Raw genomic sequence first — 17,948 nt, 5'->3', positions numbered from 1 at the left:
TATGAAAGTATATTAAACACTGTATTTCCTATGATAAAATATATTCAATGTCATAGCTAGCTAGTAACTGTGTCAGTCAGGTAGAATAAGGTTGTTATGCTTGGTAACAAACAACCCCCAAATCTCAGTGGCTTAAAAACAACAAAGGTTTATTTCCTCCTCATGCTAAATGTCCATAACAGATGAGCAGGGGAACTGTTTATCAAAGTCATTCAGCAACCAGGCTGACATAAACAACCACTATCTTGAATGTTGCTGGTAGGTGGCGGGGAAAAAGAACTCTTCAGGGTCTTACACCTGCAGTCAAATGTTTCAGCCAAGCAACAAAAGAGGCTCTTGTGCCCACAATGCATTGGTTAGAACTGGTTGGGCTAATTGGCTCCATCCGAAACCAAGTGGACTTAGGAATGCAATCCAGCAATGTGCTTGGCATTGGGAGATCTGGGAAAAGCTGGCAAACCATGTTAGTAACTGTCGCAGACAGTAAATATGCAAGGAAGCCAGAAAACATGCAAACTGCTTTTGTTGCATTTATTTCAGAGTTTCTACCAAGAAGAATACTGACTATCTCTACACCAGCTTGATTACTTACCCCAAGTTGAGAGTATTATTATATTAGAAGAGGGGAAATGTACAAAACATGCTGAATTCTGTAGAAGTCTTCACTGTATTTGTAAAACATAGTTTGAATCATAATCATGTCGGGGATTCAAGCCCTTGGCATGCCATGTTAGTACATTTATTTTACTTGGGTTAGATACAAGTGTTTAGACAGAAAATGTAATATTTTACTATCTTACAAGTTTCATTGTACCTAACTATGTCAAGCCATCACTGGTGAACTGAGAGAAGATATGAAACAACTCAAGCTTTACATTAGGTTTTGAATATTAAGATGTTAGAATAAAAATCATTTAAATGCATTACAGAGATTTTATTCTGAAAATTCTCGGCAATGCCAGTCCATCACTGTCAAATTAAAAGTGTGCTCCTCAAATCCCAATTTTATTTATATAAAAATGGAAACCTCTTAAAAAAGTTTTGCTTCCTGGTAAATATTTGTAATAATATAAAATAAGACAAGTAATTCATCTTATTTTTTGCTGTGACTCAGAGTACTCAATTAAAATTTGAACGGCTTTTATCCACCATCTGTGGAAAAATACAGTAGTTTTATTCATAAACCCTCCATGATCTCAACTACAAAACTAAAAATCTGCAAAGAAAATATGAAGACAAATCAGTTGCATGAATGAAGCATTTCATTGGAAATGATTCTTAAGGAGATAACAATTTCTTGTTGTAAGTGATTTAAATGCCCAAAGAGAAAGTATGTGTGGTGTTTGTATACTTAAAACATAATTAAGATTTGTATTACAAATTCTAGTTTAGGAAAGAACTGGCTTCTAAAGGCAATTTCCTGTAAGGTCATTGCTCTGATATTTCAGATGGTACCTTTTTCTAATTTGAAAGCTACATATTTTAATAGAGAATGGTCCAAAATGTTTTTAAGGTCAAACTGGAAATATGTTGATGATTTAAAAATGCAAGCAAGGTGCTTTATTATATTATACTACCAGAATGTTATTGTAGTTTAAAAATATCATTAAATCAGCACAAACCCACACTTATCATTTCCTGCACATTTTTCACACTGAGTTGCCTTCTGACTATGAGTAATCTGTTAATCTGCTCTTCGCCTCACCATCCGTCAAAGTGACAGATTCATTCCTTCTCTAATACATAATATCTTCATTTACTGTATGCCTTGCTGCAACTTGCTTTTTTGCTAGCACTGAAATTTAGAAAATCACAAGCAAATTTAGAGAATGTCACATGGGTGGTGGTTCTTGTTTGTTTCCCATTTCCTCCATTATTCCAGCAGTTGAAACTAAAACTTTTCTGGACTCTTAATTTGAGTTAATAGCGTTTCCAAAATGAAGGCAGTTTCAGGTTTCAACAAAAGTGTTTTTAAAGAGGTCAGAAGAGGGCAAATGGTAAACACAAAGTAAGCGTACCCTTCACTGTATCAAAACACTGACCATAGTAGAATTTTCTTCCAGTGTGGTGGACAACAAATAGATTCTCACCCTTCACCCCCACCCCTAGGTGTAAAGAAAAAAAATATCATTTAAAAAAAAGAAAGAAAAAGATATCAATCCAGTTGTTCAGGGATGAATTGCTCCCCGCAAAAGACAGGGCTTCATTAGTATAAACACCCCTGTTTAATTGAAAGCCACACTGATTTTATTTAAGCTGAGACCTTCACTTTTAATCATGACGTTGACTGACAGCAGGCCAGGCCAGATCTCAGGTTTCTTGCTCATTGCTATTTTGATAATACAAATGGTTCTGTGGTTTAAAATTTGTTCACTGTTAATTCAACAGAATATATTCGCTGCTCCCCTTGTTTCTTGCTTTAGTTCAGTTGCTTATTAGTCTATAAATTCTGCAAATAAAGAAAATGAAATACTGAAAGGAGAACACAGAAATTCTAGCTAGTTTACTTTCACCTTAAATAAGAGATAAACTACATCCTCTACAAATCACCATTTGGCTTCACTTGTTACTGACCCAGGTGTTCACATACTAAAACAAAGGTCATTATTGTTAACCTTGAAGGTCAAAAGCAGGGAAGTTATGACCCCTGGCTTTCTAATCAGTCCTGTTTCAGCACATAGACAATTTTTTTTCCATGCGTACACCCAACGCCATTTTCTTGTCCTGAGCACCAAATTGCATCTGATTTGTCTTAATGGATGGCAAGGGAGCTAAAGGCTTTTAAAAATCAATGGACAAGAAAGAGTCAATAGAACAATAATGTTAGTGTTAATTCAATCGAATCAGCTAAAAGTTGTTTGCCTTTTCTCCTTTAAGTCATTTTAAATGGGCCGGACATTTGACTCGTGTGGTATTTATCATACTGAGTGAGTTTTTATGTGGTAATGAACAGCAAAATATGAAGCTGTGAACTCGGGTAAACATAATATATTGTTAGAGTGAAGAAGTATGTGTTTTAACAATCAATTTCCAAATGTAATGTTTTTCATTAACAAGTGAAAAAAATAATTACTGGGAAGAAACAGAACCAACTGCCAACAAAAACAGAGTTTTCAAGTAAGTGCAGGTTTGGGAGGGCTGCGATTTCTCTGTGACAGGCTAGGGACCCACTCCCACACACCTGGACACCTTCCCGAAAATGTTCACACCCCGCCTCGGGAGGCCAGGCCGCGCTAGTAGGCCACAAGCTCAGAGGGCATGTGAAAGTCACCTCTTCAAGGCACTCTGCACTTCAGAAATACTCAGGGAGTGTTGCTGAAGGTCTGAACCGCACATAGTCTCAATCATTTCATGCTGTAGCGGTTCCTTATTGAAATAACAAGGGAAGCTCTTCTGCATCGGGTTACAAAATGAATGATGAGGCAGTGAGTCTACGGAGGTCTGGCTCTGGCCACTGAGCCATAATTACGGTCTTCCATTTCTTAGGTTCACGTCATTATCCTGGACCTCAGCCTGCAATCCCTTCCCTTCCTGCTCAGACAGAATAGAGGTGAATGTTATAAACTGGAATTAGTACTTCGACTTTTTAAAGGTGCTCATTACTCTAGAAGGAAAAGCTGAATCTTTTAATTAAAAGCTGAAATGGTAAAGTGTTAGAACGGTAAATAATTGCTTTGGTAATTACCTTCTTTACATTGGACCCTGGGCCAAAGGTAATCTGAGTTCATCATGTGGATGGATAACAGTGGCTGGGGAGGCCCGGGTAATCGTGGGAGTTCTTCATTCTGCTAGTTAAAAATGCTAGGAGTCTTCAGGGATCCATCATTTCCAGATACAGCAGCTTTGGGGAGGAAGGGGGAGAGGGTGCAATCTGTTGTTCTATAACTCTGACGGATATAGGTTTCTTGAGTCTGAAATTTTGGAAAATATGAAAATAACTAAAATATTGATGTGTATTTCCCCAGCCCTAATGGCTTCAGATCCTCTCATGGAGTACAACTGAAAAAGTAGGAGACTCAGGTTGAAATGCTGAGTCCCAGGGGCCCAAGAGAGATCCGGTCAGAGAGCAGGCAGATATCTCAAATGAGAAACTGAAGAGTGGGGTCAGCTGGTGCCCACGCCGGCAGGGCCAGAATGAACAAGCAGAACGTGTGAAGAAAAAGAAATACCGTTCAGGTGTGCAGGGGTGCCGGCCGGTTAAGGCCTGGGCCAGGGTGACTGAAGCAGGTGTGCAAACTGAGCAAACTGGCTCTGGGAGAATACTTGGTCAGAACCCAGACCCAAAGTGGGCTGGGCAGCCAAGTGCCCACAGCAGAGGAGGAAGGAGAGCCATCGATGGGACAGCGGATCACCAGCTTCCCAGTTCTGTTGGTGAACTGCTGGAACCCAATGGGGAAGGGTACCCTTGAAGGTGGGTCAAGGCGTGGTCCTAGGTTCTGAGTGGTCAGAGGAAAGAAGCAGGATGACTATTGAGGGATTCGGCTTGCTACCAGTGCCTTTAGCTTGAGTTCTCTCCACCGCAGGGCTGGAGAGGCTAGAGAAGCCACTCCAAGCCTGGCCTTTGCTTGTAGATCTAGGAGGGAAGGGGCCCAGCTGGGTCTCTTTGTATCAAGTGTTCTTAAAGTCTGTTGTAAAGCTTCGATCAGTAGACTAAGGACCTCTTCGGGAACAGGAGGAGCAGGGAGTCACTTGAATTTTAAGGGCACCAGCACCATAAGCTCAGATCCTCTCTCTCTCTCTCTGCCTTTTTGCCTTTTTGCTTCTTTTCCATTTACCTGTCCAGATTCTGTTGCCCTGGTGAGGGTCAAGTACACCTCTGCCGCAGCGGCAACCCAAGCAGATTTCTAGCAAGTGGCACCTGACGCCACAAAATGGGCATGCATAGGCAAATACAGATAAGCAATTTCCAGTAAGAATACAGAAAAAACATAGGCGTTCAATTTCGGAAAACTTGTCTATGTTGAAAGGTTTAAAATGATACTTTACTGGAGACTTTAGATTGTGGCTATCATCTAAGGGATCATTTAAAACAACGTCACTCGAGAGATTTCATTTACTACACGTAGGAACAGGGCCAGGTTCCAGATATCCTCAAAGGAGAAAAGTATGCAGGTGCTTCTGGATTCCTGCTAGCAGTTAAATCCATGGCGAGGTAGCTGGTGTAGGGAGACGGGAAATTCATTTCTGTGAGTGAGGTTCAACGAGCTCAACACATATTTCTTGAGTGTCTCCTTTGTGTTTGGTGCTGTTTGAGGAGCTAGGGATATAGTGAGCAAGAGAGATAAAGTCCCTAAGCTCAGGCAGTTTACATTTCCAGTGTATTCTGGAGGTGTGTGTGTGTGTAGACAGTAAGCAAACAAGCAAGAAGATAGCAGGTTGTGAGGAATACTGTAGTAAAAACAAAAAAGATAATGTAATGAGGCTGAGAGGGGCTATTTTAGGTTGGATGCTAGGGAAGGGCCCCTCTGAGGTGACGACATGTAGATGGAGCCCTGAGTGACAGGAGGAAGCGGCTATCTAGGGTCTTTTCTAGGGTGAGGGAACTCCAAGCAGAGGGGCCCTCTCATGCAAAGCTCTTCTAGTGGAACCAAGCCTGGGGTGTCCAGGAAAAAGGGACATGACCACGGTGTTTGATACACAGTGAGCAGGGAGCACAATGGTATGAAACACAGTCTGGGTGGTAGGCATTCAGAGTAAGGAGCACTCTTTGATCCCCAAGAGCAGTGGGCAACCTTTGGGAGGTTTGCGATGGGGCCATGCTTGGTTCCAGTTTAGGTGTAATACCACTACTCTGGTTGCTGAGTGGAGAACAGACTGTAGGGGCCAGAGGAGCAGAGAAAGCAGGTGGGAAACTATGGCATGTGTCCAGGTAAGGGGTAATGGCAACGTGGGCTGGGATTGCAGCAGTGGAGAGTGGCTGGACCTGGCATATGCTTTGGTTGGAGGGAGCACCAGCACAACTTGCTGGGGATGGACATGGAATGGGTCAGGGTGAGTAAGCAGGGAGCACTCTTGGTTTCTGCCTTGAGTAAAAGTGGGATGATGGTGGCATTTTCTGAGATGGAGAAGACTGAAGAATAAACAGATGTGTAGAGGGAGAGAAAACCAAGTTGTTGTGAATGCTTGGATTTGAGATCCAAGTGGGTATCTGTCAAGTGGCAGCTTGGATAGATGAGTCTGGAATTCCGGGGAGGGTCAGGACTGGACATATAACTTTCAGAGTCATTAGAATATAGAAGGTATTGGAAGCTATTATTAAATAGCTTGTATAAATAATACATATTATGTATTAAAGATTAGGACCATTCTAATGGTTATCAGTGTCTAGGGATCGCTGGTTGGCAGGGAGAGGAACATGAATGGCAATTAGATTTAAACTCTATCCAAACAAGAGCCTCTCATAAAAACACATTGTTATCCTGCTTATGAATAAAGCAATACCATTGTCATCCTATTTTCAGGAAAGGAAAGGGTAATTCTTGCAAAGATGTAGGGAAAAAATTGACATTTAACTGGTTAACTTTCAGGATGAAGACTTTCATTTCTCAGTGTTATCTGGGCATACTTCTACTCTCCCTCCCTCAGCTCCTACCCAAGCCAGGCCAGCTGAACAGCACTGGGAGGAGAGAGAACATGCACCCTGCCCTCCGGGAAACCCAGAGCTCAAACAGCAATGGCGTTCAAGGAGCGTGAACCGGACTGGGGCTCTGAGTATGGAGAATCACAGCCCGCAGATGAGCAGGTGTGAATTGCTGGGAATGGGAGTATGAAACGAGACACAGCAATATGGACAGCTTTTCTTAAGCTAACAAGAGAAATGATGAAAGTAAAAACTGGTGCCTTTGGTTTTATAAACAGATCATTAAGATGTAATGCAAAAATAGAGATACTTGAAAACAACAATAACACAACATTCAGAGAAACGGTTTGCACAGCTAATCAGGAAATCCTCTGTTGTGCTTTGGGCTGAAGGAGGAGTATTTGTTAAAAAATCCTACTCACTTGTTTTAAAATTATCCAAACTTAATCATTTGGGGAGAAACACGACATGCAAGTTCTGTATTTAATTTTATTTATTTATACATTTTCTCTCTTTTGTGTTGGTAGGAAAAAAAAAAAGCTTAAGCAATAGAGAAGCCCATCAGGCTGAGTCCTGACAACTGGAGAGAAAAGAAAAATGAAGCCACGGTGATCAGTCCAGAGTAGTACTTGTAGGTTACGATGACAGGCCAGTTGCCTCAGTCAGGCCGGCTGAGCCAGCATGAACCGGGGTCAGTGGTTATTAATCACTTGTCAAAGTCTGCAGGGCTTTATCATCTAATTATAGTTATAAGTATGTTTATATCACACAAACATGTAGCAAAGTGGCAAAGGATGCAAGCCTTCACACAATCGGTGGTGACATTTGAAAAATCTACAGATAAGCGATAAATCATAAAGCAAACACTGCAGAAAACCATGCCATTCATTACTGTTTGGGCATTCGGGGATTATTTTCTCTACTGTTTATTTCCATAAACATTTAGAACCTTATGGAGCCTCTGACCACCTTCCCTCCTCCCCCTAATTTTCCAATGAGTTGTAAAAATAGCAAGTATAATCACCATTTGAAATGAAAGACTGGTTATCGACTCCATCCATATGAACAGACAACCAGAATGTAATCACAGCTTATTTTATTTTAAACCCATTTCTGAACAAAAATATCTTGAGCTGTTCTGAAGAATCTACATAAACACATAAATGGATGTGCCTAAGGGACAGCTCTAAACCCCACACACCAATAGATGGCATTTTCAAAGAAATGACTTAAGGCTGCAAACAGCATCCATTTTGCTCCATTTGGCAGCATGTAAGTTTACATGCTAGGAGACATTTCTCAACAGGAATGAACTGTGAAATTGTTTCCTCCTACCCAACATGCCTCTAAATTGTATTAGATTATGTTAGCCATTTCTGCACCTTCTCATAGAGGCTGTCAGTGCCCCACGAGGCAGTGTGGGTGGACACTGGAGGCAAGGGCCCTGGAATCTGAGACGCTGCCGAAATATCTGTCAGCATGTTACGCAAAAATTATAAGAACGATTAGACCCAGGCCTAACAATGTGAAGGGAAATGGCTTTGTTGCAAATCTGGACACCGGGCGATATGATGAGGTAAACCATGTGGATTTCAATTCCTAGACTGTACACTTCTCAGGAAATGATTACCATTGTTTCCCACCTCCATCCAAAGTCAAGCATCACCCTGTGAGCACAAGTGGATTCTTTGACTCTGAGGAAAACAATCTATGAATATATGCCGTGTTTTAGCTATTGGCATCTTAGCGTCAACTCTTCAAAACCCAAATTTGCCTGTTTTGTGAATTGCATGCTATCTTTAACTTTAATCATAACCACATAAAACTAAGAAGGTAATTATATTGCAGAAAGAAAAATCTTCCCAGAGCAAAATGGAAATGAAAGACTTTGGGGATATTGGTTGTTCTGTGACATTAATTAAGCTAACTGAAAACTGACTCTCTTAAATATATATCTATGTGTGTGGACATGAGTATGGGTACAAGTATGGGTAGGAATATGAGTGTGGGTACAAGTCTTAGTTCTCTGGAGTAGTTGTAGATACTTCACTGAAGGTAATGTGGCCACTTCCACTCCCACAGGGCACCAGCGTGCTCTCTCGGTAGACCTGCACGCACACGTCTTCATCCCCATCATGTCTGCGTTACTCTGATCATAATAACACTTAATTCAGGAAATCAAGAGACTACCTGCCTCTTATGTGTTCAGAGCCTCCGCAGGCAGAACTTTCAATCCAGAATTCAGGTTAGATGCTTGTTTATCCAAGGGGTAGACTTAGAGACTTATCTTTTCATTTCTTATATTTTTTTCATATTCATTATCAGCATCTTTTAAATTTAAACTTAAATTTTATTTTATTTTATTTTTTATTTTTTTAAAGATTTTATTTATTTATTTGACAGAGAGAGAGATAGCGAGAGCAGGAACACAAGCAGGGGGAGTGGGAGAGGGAGAAGCAGGCTTTCCGCCGAGCAGGGAGCCCGATGTGGGACTCGATCCCAGGACCCTGGGATCATGACCTGAGCCGAAGGCAGACGCTTAACGACTGAGCCACCCAGGCGCCCGAAATTTAAACTTAAATTTTAGAGTTCTGTGTTTTAGGGTCCAGGTGTGGGATACTATTTGTAAGAAATATAATAAATACAAATCTTAAAAGAATCATAGTTTTCAATTTTAAGTTAACTTACATGTATTACATGATTGAATTTATCCCATTTTTATATGATGATCTATGTTGACCTCATAACTTTATCATTGTCTTTATTTATGGTCCAATGATGTCTTTCTGCCAATTCTTTCAGGCTGCTGGATTTATGGAGCCAAGAGCCAACCACATAATCTGCAAGTTTTCTGAACAGCTAAATAATAATTTTCTAGGAAACTGGGTGGATAACCTGCTGGCAAATGGGATTGACAGCATTTTATTTTTTGCTTTGGAATTTGGCTTTTTACTTTACTGTGTAAAAATGTAAATTAATTTTCCCTAAATGAATGAACATTTAATTGGCTAAATAAAATATGCTGTCTGGTTGGTGAATTTTCTTATATTCTATCTTTGGGAATCAAATATGAAAAGAGATATTTAAAGTTACATAGTATTACATCTAAATATTAACTAATCCAACATTATGAAGTATGTTTTCTATGTAGGGCAGTGTTCCCTTTGATGGTGGAACTGGGTTTCATATGTAAAATCCATATTGAGTCTCATGAAAGTCGGAGAATCATGAAGCTGGAAGTGACCTGAGAGAACATGAAACTCAAATCCTTTCCTTTACACATGAGGGTGTTCATATTATTGGTGAGGTCTGGACAGGTTGAGAGGCGTGTCTGAGATCAGATACTGGGTTAGTAGCAGAATTAGGATGGGAATTTGGTCCTCTTTCTCTTTTTATCGAAACAAAGGCTCCACTTTCTAACATATCTGAACTATCACATTCGTTTGTTCAGATTACAAACCCTGACTTTGTTATAATTTGGACCAAAGCTGCATTTCCAGTTACCTTAAAAGTTTACTCATACACAGATAAAAAGAGCTTATAAGCTGAAAGATTGTAGAGACATATTTACATGTCAAGAGACAACTGATTTTAAGAATGTTAAAACACCTTTTTATATACTCTGAAATTACAAACTCAATTTTGAACTCCTTATTATATCTATTTATGATAGTCGCAATTCTCCCTACTACAAAACATGAAAGAATGACCAGATCATGTATATAGACCAGGAACACTTAGAAGTGATTACTAATAAAGAACATTTGCTCTAATTCTGTTAATATTCTGGGCACCATTAAAAGTCCCATAAACCATGTAGGTGGTCTCCTGGCAGCCATGTTAGTTTTACATGGCTGGGTTGGCTGTTCATTGCTGACTGGACCAAAAGTGGATACTTGGCCCAAGCTAGGCCAATCACATGCTCTCCCCTGGAAAGTAGGAATTGGGATTCAGACATAGCCTGTCAGGCTCGGCATGTATTTTGAACTGTAATACATAAACTCAAGAGCTGTCAGACAGCCATATGTTGACTGGAAACAGAAAGCTGGTGCTTAGAGAGAAGAATGGAACAGACAGGAAGAAGCAAGCAGAGATGGAGTGAGGATACCGCCTGGCTGCCTCTCAGCATTCCGGTCCTGTTCCCTTCCTGAGGCCTGGCTGCCCTTGCGTTCCAGGGGACAGCCCTGTATTCTTTTTAATTTTTTATTTTTATTTAAATTTAATTAACTAACATATAGTAAGTACATTAGTTTCAGATGTAGAGTTCAATAATTCATCAGTTGCATGTAACAGTGCTCATCACATCATGTGCCCTCCTTAATGTCCATCACCCATTTACCCCATCCCCATACCCACCTCCCCTCCCAGCAACCCTCAGTTTTTTTCCTATAGTTAAGAGTCTCTCATGGTTTTTCTCCCTCTCCGATGAGTTCCCATTCTGTTTTCCCTCCCTTCTCCTATGGTCCTCTGCCCTGTTTCTTATATTCCACATAGGAGTGAAACCGTATGATAATTATTTTTCTCTGATTGACTTATTTAGATCAGCATAATACCCCCCAGTTCCATCCACATCGATGTAAATGGTTAAGTATTCATCCTTTCTGATGAGCCCTGTATTCTTATTTAACAAATCCTTCCTGTCTCTCTCTGTCTCTGTCTCTCTTTTAACACTAGCCAAGTTGTTTTTGATATGTTCAACTATAATTCAGACACTGTAATAAATATCACACTCTAGGGGTGCCTGGGTGGCTCAGTTAGTTAAACGTCTCACTTTGGCTCAGTTCACGATCCTGGGGTCCTGGGATCGAGCCCTGTGTGGGGCTCCCTGCTCAATGGGGAGCCTGCTTCTCTCTGCCCCTCCCCCTGCTCGTGCTCTCTCTGTCTCTCTCTGAAATAAATAAATAAAATCTTAAAAAAAAAAAAAATATCACACTCTAGAGCCAGAGCTACACTACTATCACTGGTGTTTTGGTCCATTTTATGGGACAACCCACAGGACAGGTGAGACAGCTGGACAATGAGATGCATTACAACAACTAAGATCCTGCAGATGGAGCTCAAGATAGACTGATTTTTAATAAATTCCTAGTATTTAATAAATTGTAATAAAGTGATACTGATTTGTACTGATAAATTTATTTTTTTAGAAAACCATATAATACTACATATATTTCAAAACACAAATTCCAATTTGCTTGTCTTTAGTGAGCCTAAGATAATGAGATTTTTCTATATTGACAAATGACTCATAATAACAATGACATTTTTGAAATAATGAAATAATTTTGGGATTAACTTTAGAGATTTTGAAAAAAGAGAATGGCCTTTGAACTGATACAAGCTGTCTTGATAAATTTAAAGGGACCAGATAATACCAAAAAATTCATGCCTAAAATGTACTAAACATCACATACCGATTAAAATGAAATATCTATGCAAATAGAATAATATGGAATAAATTAACACTTAAAGAGAGCTTGCTGCGAGCCAGAAACTGTGCTATGAATTTTTCATGCATTCATTCGTATGATTATCCCAAAAGAGCAGAGGGTAGTTATTATGCCCGGATGACCCTGAGTTAACTGGCTTGCTCAAAGTCCTACAGCTTGTAAAAGGCAGAGGTGCCATTTAAACCTAGATAGACTGTTAACCACCATACCACAGTGGTCTAAATAAGAAAAGTAGACTGAACTAAGCCTTCTAAAGAAAAGAACTTTGGAAACTCTTTTTTGTGACACTAAGAAAAATGCACAATCTTTTAAATAATTAAAAAAAAAAAAGATAGTTAGCTTATTAATGATTCTTACCGGGGGTTAGAAGGAGAAGGTGGATTCATTTCTTTCTGATAGTGACGACCCTGGTTGACAGGCTGTAAAAAAAGACAGACCATTCGTGAGGTGCTAACCAGGGTAATGCTCTTTACATACACTTTCCCATGCACTATCATTGCTGTCATTTTTTCCTGAGGAACAATCTCAAGAAGGGGCTGTTTATTTCATTGAGGACCTACGGGCTGTTTGGGAGATCCAGCAAATAACAAGGTGGTACACATGAGAAGAAGCAGGTTATTTTAATGGCCAGTCACTGCACAAGATAGCATCTGTGGTGCAATTAAAGTTCATGTGTGGACCTTCCTCCTTGTGGAGTTTTTACACCGTTAACATTCATGATCTTTCCAGCTACAGTAAAATAAAAGGTATCTCATGGAGCTAGTGCTGCAAGCAGGTATCAGCAGTAACTCAGAGACCCAGAGATAAGGATTATATATTTATATCTCCACATTAGGAAGTTTGCAAGGATAACTTGCACTTTCGCTAATGGAATGACACATGTAAATCTCAGGTCAAAGTGGTCATTTCCCCAAGTGTATAATAAAACCTCAAGCATTAATCAGTGAATTGAAAAAAGTGGTGCCAGTACCTAACAAAAATGTGAAATCTCAACTTTTCCCTCCGCGAGGAACGTTTAAGTTACTATTTCAAAATATCGCTAAACAAATGTCCACAATAGCCAAACTGTGGAAAGAGCCAAGATGCCCATCGACAGATGAATGGATAAGAAGATGTGGTATATATATACAATGGAATATTATGCAGCCATCAAAAAAAGAGAGAAATCTTGCCATTTGCAACAACGTGACCTGGAGAGTGTTATGCTGAGCGAAATAAGTCAATCAGAGAAAGACATGTATCATATGATCTCACTGATATGAGGAATTCTTAAATCTCAGGAAACAAACTGAGGGTTGCTGGAGTGGTGGGGGGTGGGAGGGATGGGGTGGCTGAGTGATGGACACTGGGGAGGGTATGTGCTATGGTGAGCGCTGTGAAGTGTGCAAGACTGTTGAATCACAGACCTGTACCTCTGAAACAAATAATACATTATATGTTAAAAAAAGAAGAAGAAGAAGAAGAAGAAGATAGCAGGAGGGGAAGAATGAAGGGGGGGAAATCGGAGGGGGAGATAACCATGAGAGACGATGGACTCTGAGAAACAAACTGAGGGTTCTAGAGGGGAGGGGGGTGGGAGGATGGGTTAGCCTGGTGATGGGTATTGAGGAGGGCACGTTCTGCATGGAGCACTGGGTGTTATGCACAAACAATGAATCATGGAACACTACATCAAAAACTAATGATGTAATGTATGGTGATTAACATAACATAATAAAAAAAAATAAAATAAAACACCGCTAAACAACTACATCCCCAAATAAGCTTTAAACTCTTGCCTCCAATGGAATTTGACGTTTTTCCTTTGTTCTACAAGGGAGAAAATTCTGTTATATCTGATACACATTCTCTTTTTGAACATCAGCTCGCAGGATTTTTCTTATGTGGTTAACAGCCATGTAATTCTAATATGAAAATCATTTTTAACATTCCCATTTTATTACAAGTTGGAATTTGGTATACATTTTTGAATTGCACTTAAAGGATTTCCATTACTTCCTAACCCAACAGGGTTCGTGTTAAGCTTTTCTGACCCATAATGTGGTCCTACAGTGCTGACCCTAACGGAGGGAAACAGTATGGCAATGGTGCCCATACATATAGAGCACATGTTCCTTATTTTCCACATACTCCTTATTTCAATGGGTCCTAAAATATTAAAGATGTGGGTCATGGGAATTCTTTAGAGTAAAACTGTCTTCCTCTATAAATAATCTCTTGGAAGCGTTCCTTTAATTTAAATCAAACACCCTGTCTGATAATCACAGTCACTTAGCCTGACTTTTTGTGACGCACCATGAATTTAAATGTTCTCAGATACTTTGGTAATTGAACCGGTATCAATGCCTCACCATTTCAGTAATAAGAAACAACAGCTGGGAGAACAGTGGAAAGAAAAACATGTCATAAGACATATTTGATCTCACTGGAGAAATAAGACTTCCAGCAATTTGCAAGTGAAATTTAGTTTTATGATTTAGGCTTTATTATTTCACAGCAAAAAAGGAATTAGTAAGCAAAGGGCCTAACGGCCTAGATTCTAGAGAATCTCATACTGGTGCAGAAATACTCCCGATAATATGTTCATTGGTATTCGCCCAGTAGTTCAGCTGTACTCAGGCCTCCAGTGAATGGGCCTCCGCCGATTTGCTTCCAGAGGCATTTCCATAACTCTCTATGCATCACAGTTCTGGTATTCAGCAAATTTCCATTTCCTTAATTTTATACTATTAATTCTATTTACACCTGTTTCCAACCCCCTTATTCCAAATGACTTAGTCCATCCTCTGGAGACTAGAAATGGCTACAGAATCCTGTCTTGTTTGTGACTCAGCTCTCACACTACACAGACTGACCCTTTCCGCATTTGCTCATGTCTATATAAAACCGATCCAGTGATGCAAATAGCAAAAAAGAACACAGTCAACAAAAAAGTCACATTTGTAGTGGTTTCTAAGTGTTAGAAAACAACAACAAAAAATAACCAGTGGAAATGTTTCGAAATAGTAACGAGTGCTAACATGAGGGAACAGAAAAGTAAAGGAAAAAAAATCCCGTTAAAATAGTTGTAGGGTAATGGACCTCAGTCTGAACACCCGATTCTTTAACTTCATTTTTAGTGTATGTGCTGCCGAAGCGAGCACTCTTTAACTTCATTTTTAGTACTGAAAACTAGTTACCAAGTTGTTGCCCCCAAATATTTTATTCAACAACCCACTTCCATTTAAAGATGGCGTATCAGGGCAGAGCATTCTGGCTGCCGCACGTAGCTGCTGTCCACGGACTTACATGCCCCGACTGCTAGGGACTCAGCTGGGGAAGGATGCAAGTCTTGTTTTGGAGTGGGTATCATACAAAACTGGGTGGCCCCAATTCCCTTTCTTTGTACATGTCTCCTAATTTCATAATCAGACTCAGGGACAGGAGGGGATTACGGCAATGATGCAGCTAAAAAGCTCCTTCAAGGTATTTCAGTTCCTATAACTTTGCTTTGATGCTCTGAAAGGGCAGAGCTTTCACTTGGATGAGGTCTTTTTATTTTCCTAGATCCAAATCAGAACGAAGAAGAATGTGCCTAATGGTTTCTAAAAGCTCTCTGAACATGGTGGGGTTGGGAGGAACATGATGGGATGTCTGAGGCCAGATGTCCCCATCCACAAACAGAACCAGATCTGTTTTGATACATATGCAGCAGTAAACTTATCTGTACTAATCCTAGGTAGGTAATATCCGACGAAAGCACCAGGTAAAAAAAAAAAAAAATTGTTTTTTGACTTTGGAATTCAGCCATATTCAGGGACTACCGTAAGAAGCAGCAAAAGAAGAACAACCAATACCTACAGATAACTATGACAATAATCATAGCACTGGCTGACATTTAATCAGCAAATACTCTGTGTTAAATCCTTGGTAGATATTATCTCATTTGTTCCCCACAGCAATTCTGTGAAACAGACAGGATTAACAACTGCATCTAACAGAAGAGGAGATTCAGACACTGGGTGCTAACCCAAGGTCATGCCAGCCAGGAAATAGTGGAGTCAGAGTTTGAACCCAGTTCACCACAGTTTACCCTCTTAACCATTAGGTTGTAGTGCTTAATCCAGCTCAGAGGTTCACCTACAGTGGTGAATACCAAAGTTTTTGAAAACACATATGATAAAACTCAGGTCAGGGTATGGCAGCAAAAAAAAAAAAAAAAAGTGGTCTGAAATATTTATTTGAGATCTATAAGATGGCCTCCTCACCATAAATTAAATTCACTTGATTTCAATCTTATGACATATCACTATATATTTAAAATTAAAGAAGATAAGTTTTGCCACATTGCTAAATGTGGGACAAACATAAGGTATACTAGATAATATTTTGAGGGGTGCCTGGGTGGCTCAGTCATTAAGCGTCTGCCTTCGGCTCAGGTCATGATCCCAGGGTCCTGGGATTGAGCCCCACATCGGGCTCCCTGCTCGACAGGCGGCCTGTTTCTCCCTCTCCCAGCTGCTCCCACTGCTTGTATTCTCCTGCTCCCTCTCTGCCAAATAAATAAATGAAATAAATAAATAAATAAAATCTTAAAAAAAAAAGATGATACTTCGAGGATGAGGAAAGTTTATTTCATGGGGTGACTTTCATAGTCACTAAACACAGAGCAACTCACACATTTCAGTATTACATTGACTCTAATATCAGTTTTCATATATCATTTCTATAGTGGTATAAGAACATCTGCTCATCTGATTTATCTGCAGCTTAGCACAATCAACTACTTACCTTTTTAGTTCAGGAGAATTAAAAGAAAACTCATTACACCCAAAAAGAGCTGAGAAGTTAATGAATCTGTAGATCAGAACAAATTAAGACCTATTAACTGTAAAGAGCCTGAAATGCCAATATATTATATACTGGACACGTAGCAGCCAGCAATCATCACGTAAAACGCTGATACGCTGATGAGCAAAGAAATGGAACAGATCCTAGAAACTGAGGACCTTGTCCTTTTGGTGGCGCTGTTGCTATGCGCCAGTGTCAGGAAAACGGAACTCCTAAAATTTGCCACTGAGCACAAGAAGCTTTGCTTTTCCATGATCAAGCTGCTAGAAATCTGGGGGTGAGGGAGAGAAGTGAAGGCTAAATAAAAGAACAGGAGATAAGATAATCCTGCCATGTTAAAAGGTAAAGACAATATTTTCATGGTGTTATGTAAAACCTATGAAAATGGCAAAAATGTTACAAGGTTAATCAAGACCGTAAATAACTTGTCTGAGAACCTCACCATATGCTTGTAATTTTATTAAGTGCATTTTGCCTTGTTTTTCTCCAAATATTATGCTGTGCAATGTGCCATGTTGATGGATGCACGCAATGAACATTTTTTTTTTTTTTTTAAACAAGCTGAGGAGACTTACATGCTTGATATTAGATTATGGGAATTCTTGAAGGAATGATGGTTTTAGGTTTTCAGCTTACAAGACAGCGTGCACACGAGGCATGCTTTTCTTGAATCTCAGGTAGAGGCAGGACAGAGAAATAATGAAATATTGAAATAATAAAATAACGAAAGGGCTTACTTGTAAAGCTTTGAGGGGATAAGTCTGGATTTTAGTGGTTAAGCTCACATCAAAACAAGCACAACAGAACCTCTACCTCTCCTTACAGCCCTCAGTAGTCACAAAAAGGGGAAATATCCTAGAAATCTTTTCTCATCACTCAAGTTGCCCTTTGAGGAGAGTAACTTTGGGGGAGCAGCAGGTAACAATGAGCTTACTCTGTTAGGCACTGGGCATGTGCATCCCCTGCACTCATTCAATTCTCACCATGCCAATACGAGGAAGGCCTTTTATGATTCCCATTTTATAGGCCATCGTGCCAGTAAATGGCAGAGCTGGGATTTGAGCTCAGGTTGGCTGAAGCAGAGTCTA

At 39.9% G+C, this 17,948-nt stretch overlaps 1 protein-coding gene across 10 annotated transcripts in view; it reads right to left on the bottom strand.

Moving 5' to 3' along the window:
• The window catches only part of CFAP20DC (CFAP20 domain containing), a 255,701-nt gene that overhangs the window by 34,056 nt on the left and 203,697 nt on the right, over positions 1–17,948 (bottom strand). For all 10 annotated transcript variants that reach the window (XM_036071785.2, XM_036071787.2, XM_036071793.2 and 7 more), the window contains one exon: positions 12,388–12,449. In XM_036071785.2, the coding sequence (XP_035927678.2) occupies positions 12,388–12,449 (62 nt within the window). The remainder of the gene's footprint in view (positions 1–12,387; positions 12,450–17,948) is intronic.

Source organism: Halichoerus grypus, chromosome 1 (assembly GCF_964656455.1).
Source record: "Halichoerus grypus chromosome 1, mHalGry1.hap1.1, whole genome shotgun sequence".
Classification (NCBI taxonomy): Eukaryota; Metazoa; Chordata; class Mammalia; order Carnivora; family Phocidae; genus Halichoerus; species Halichoerus grypus.
The sequence above is the reverse complement of the archived record's forward strand: the minus strand, read 5'-3'. Positions and strand labels throughout refer to the sequence as shown.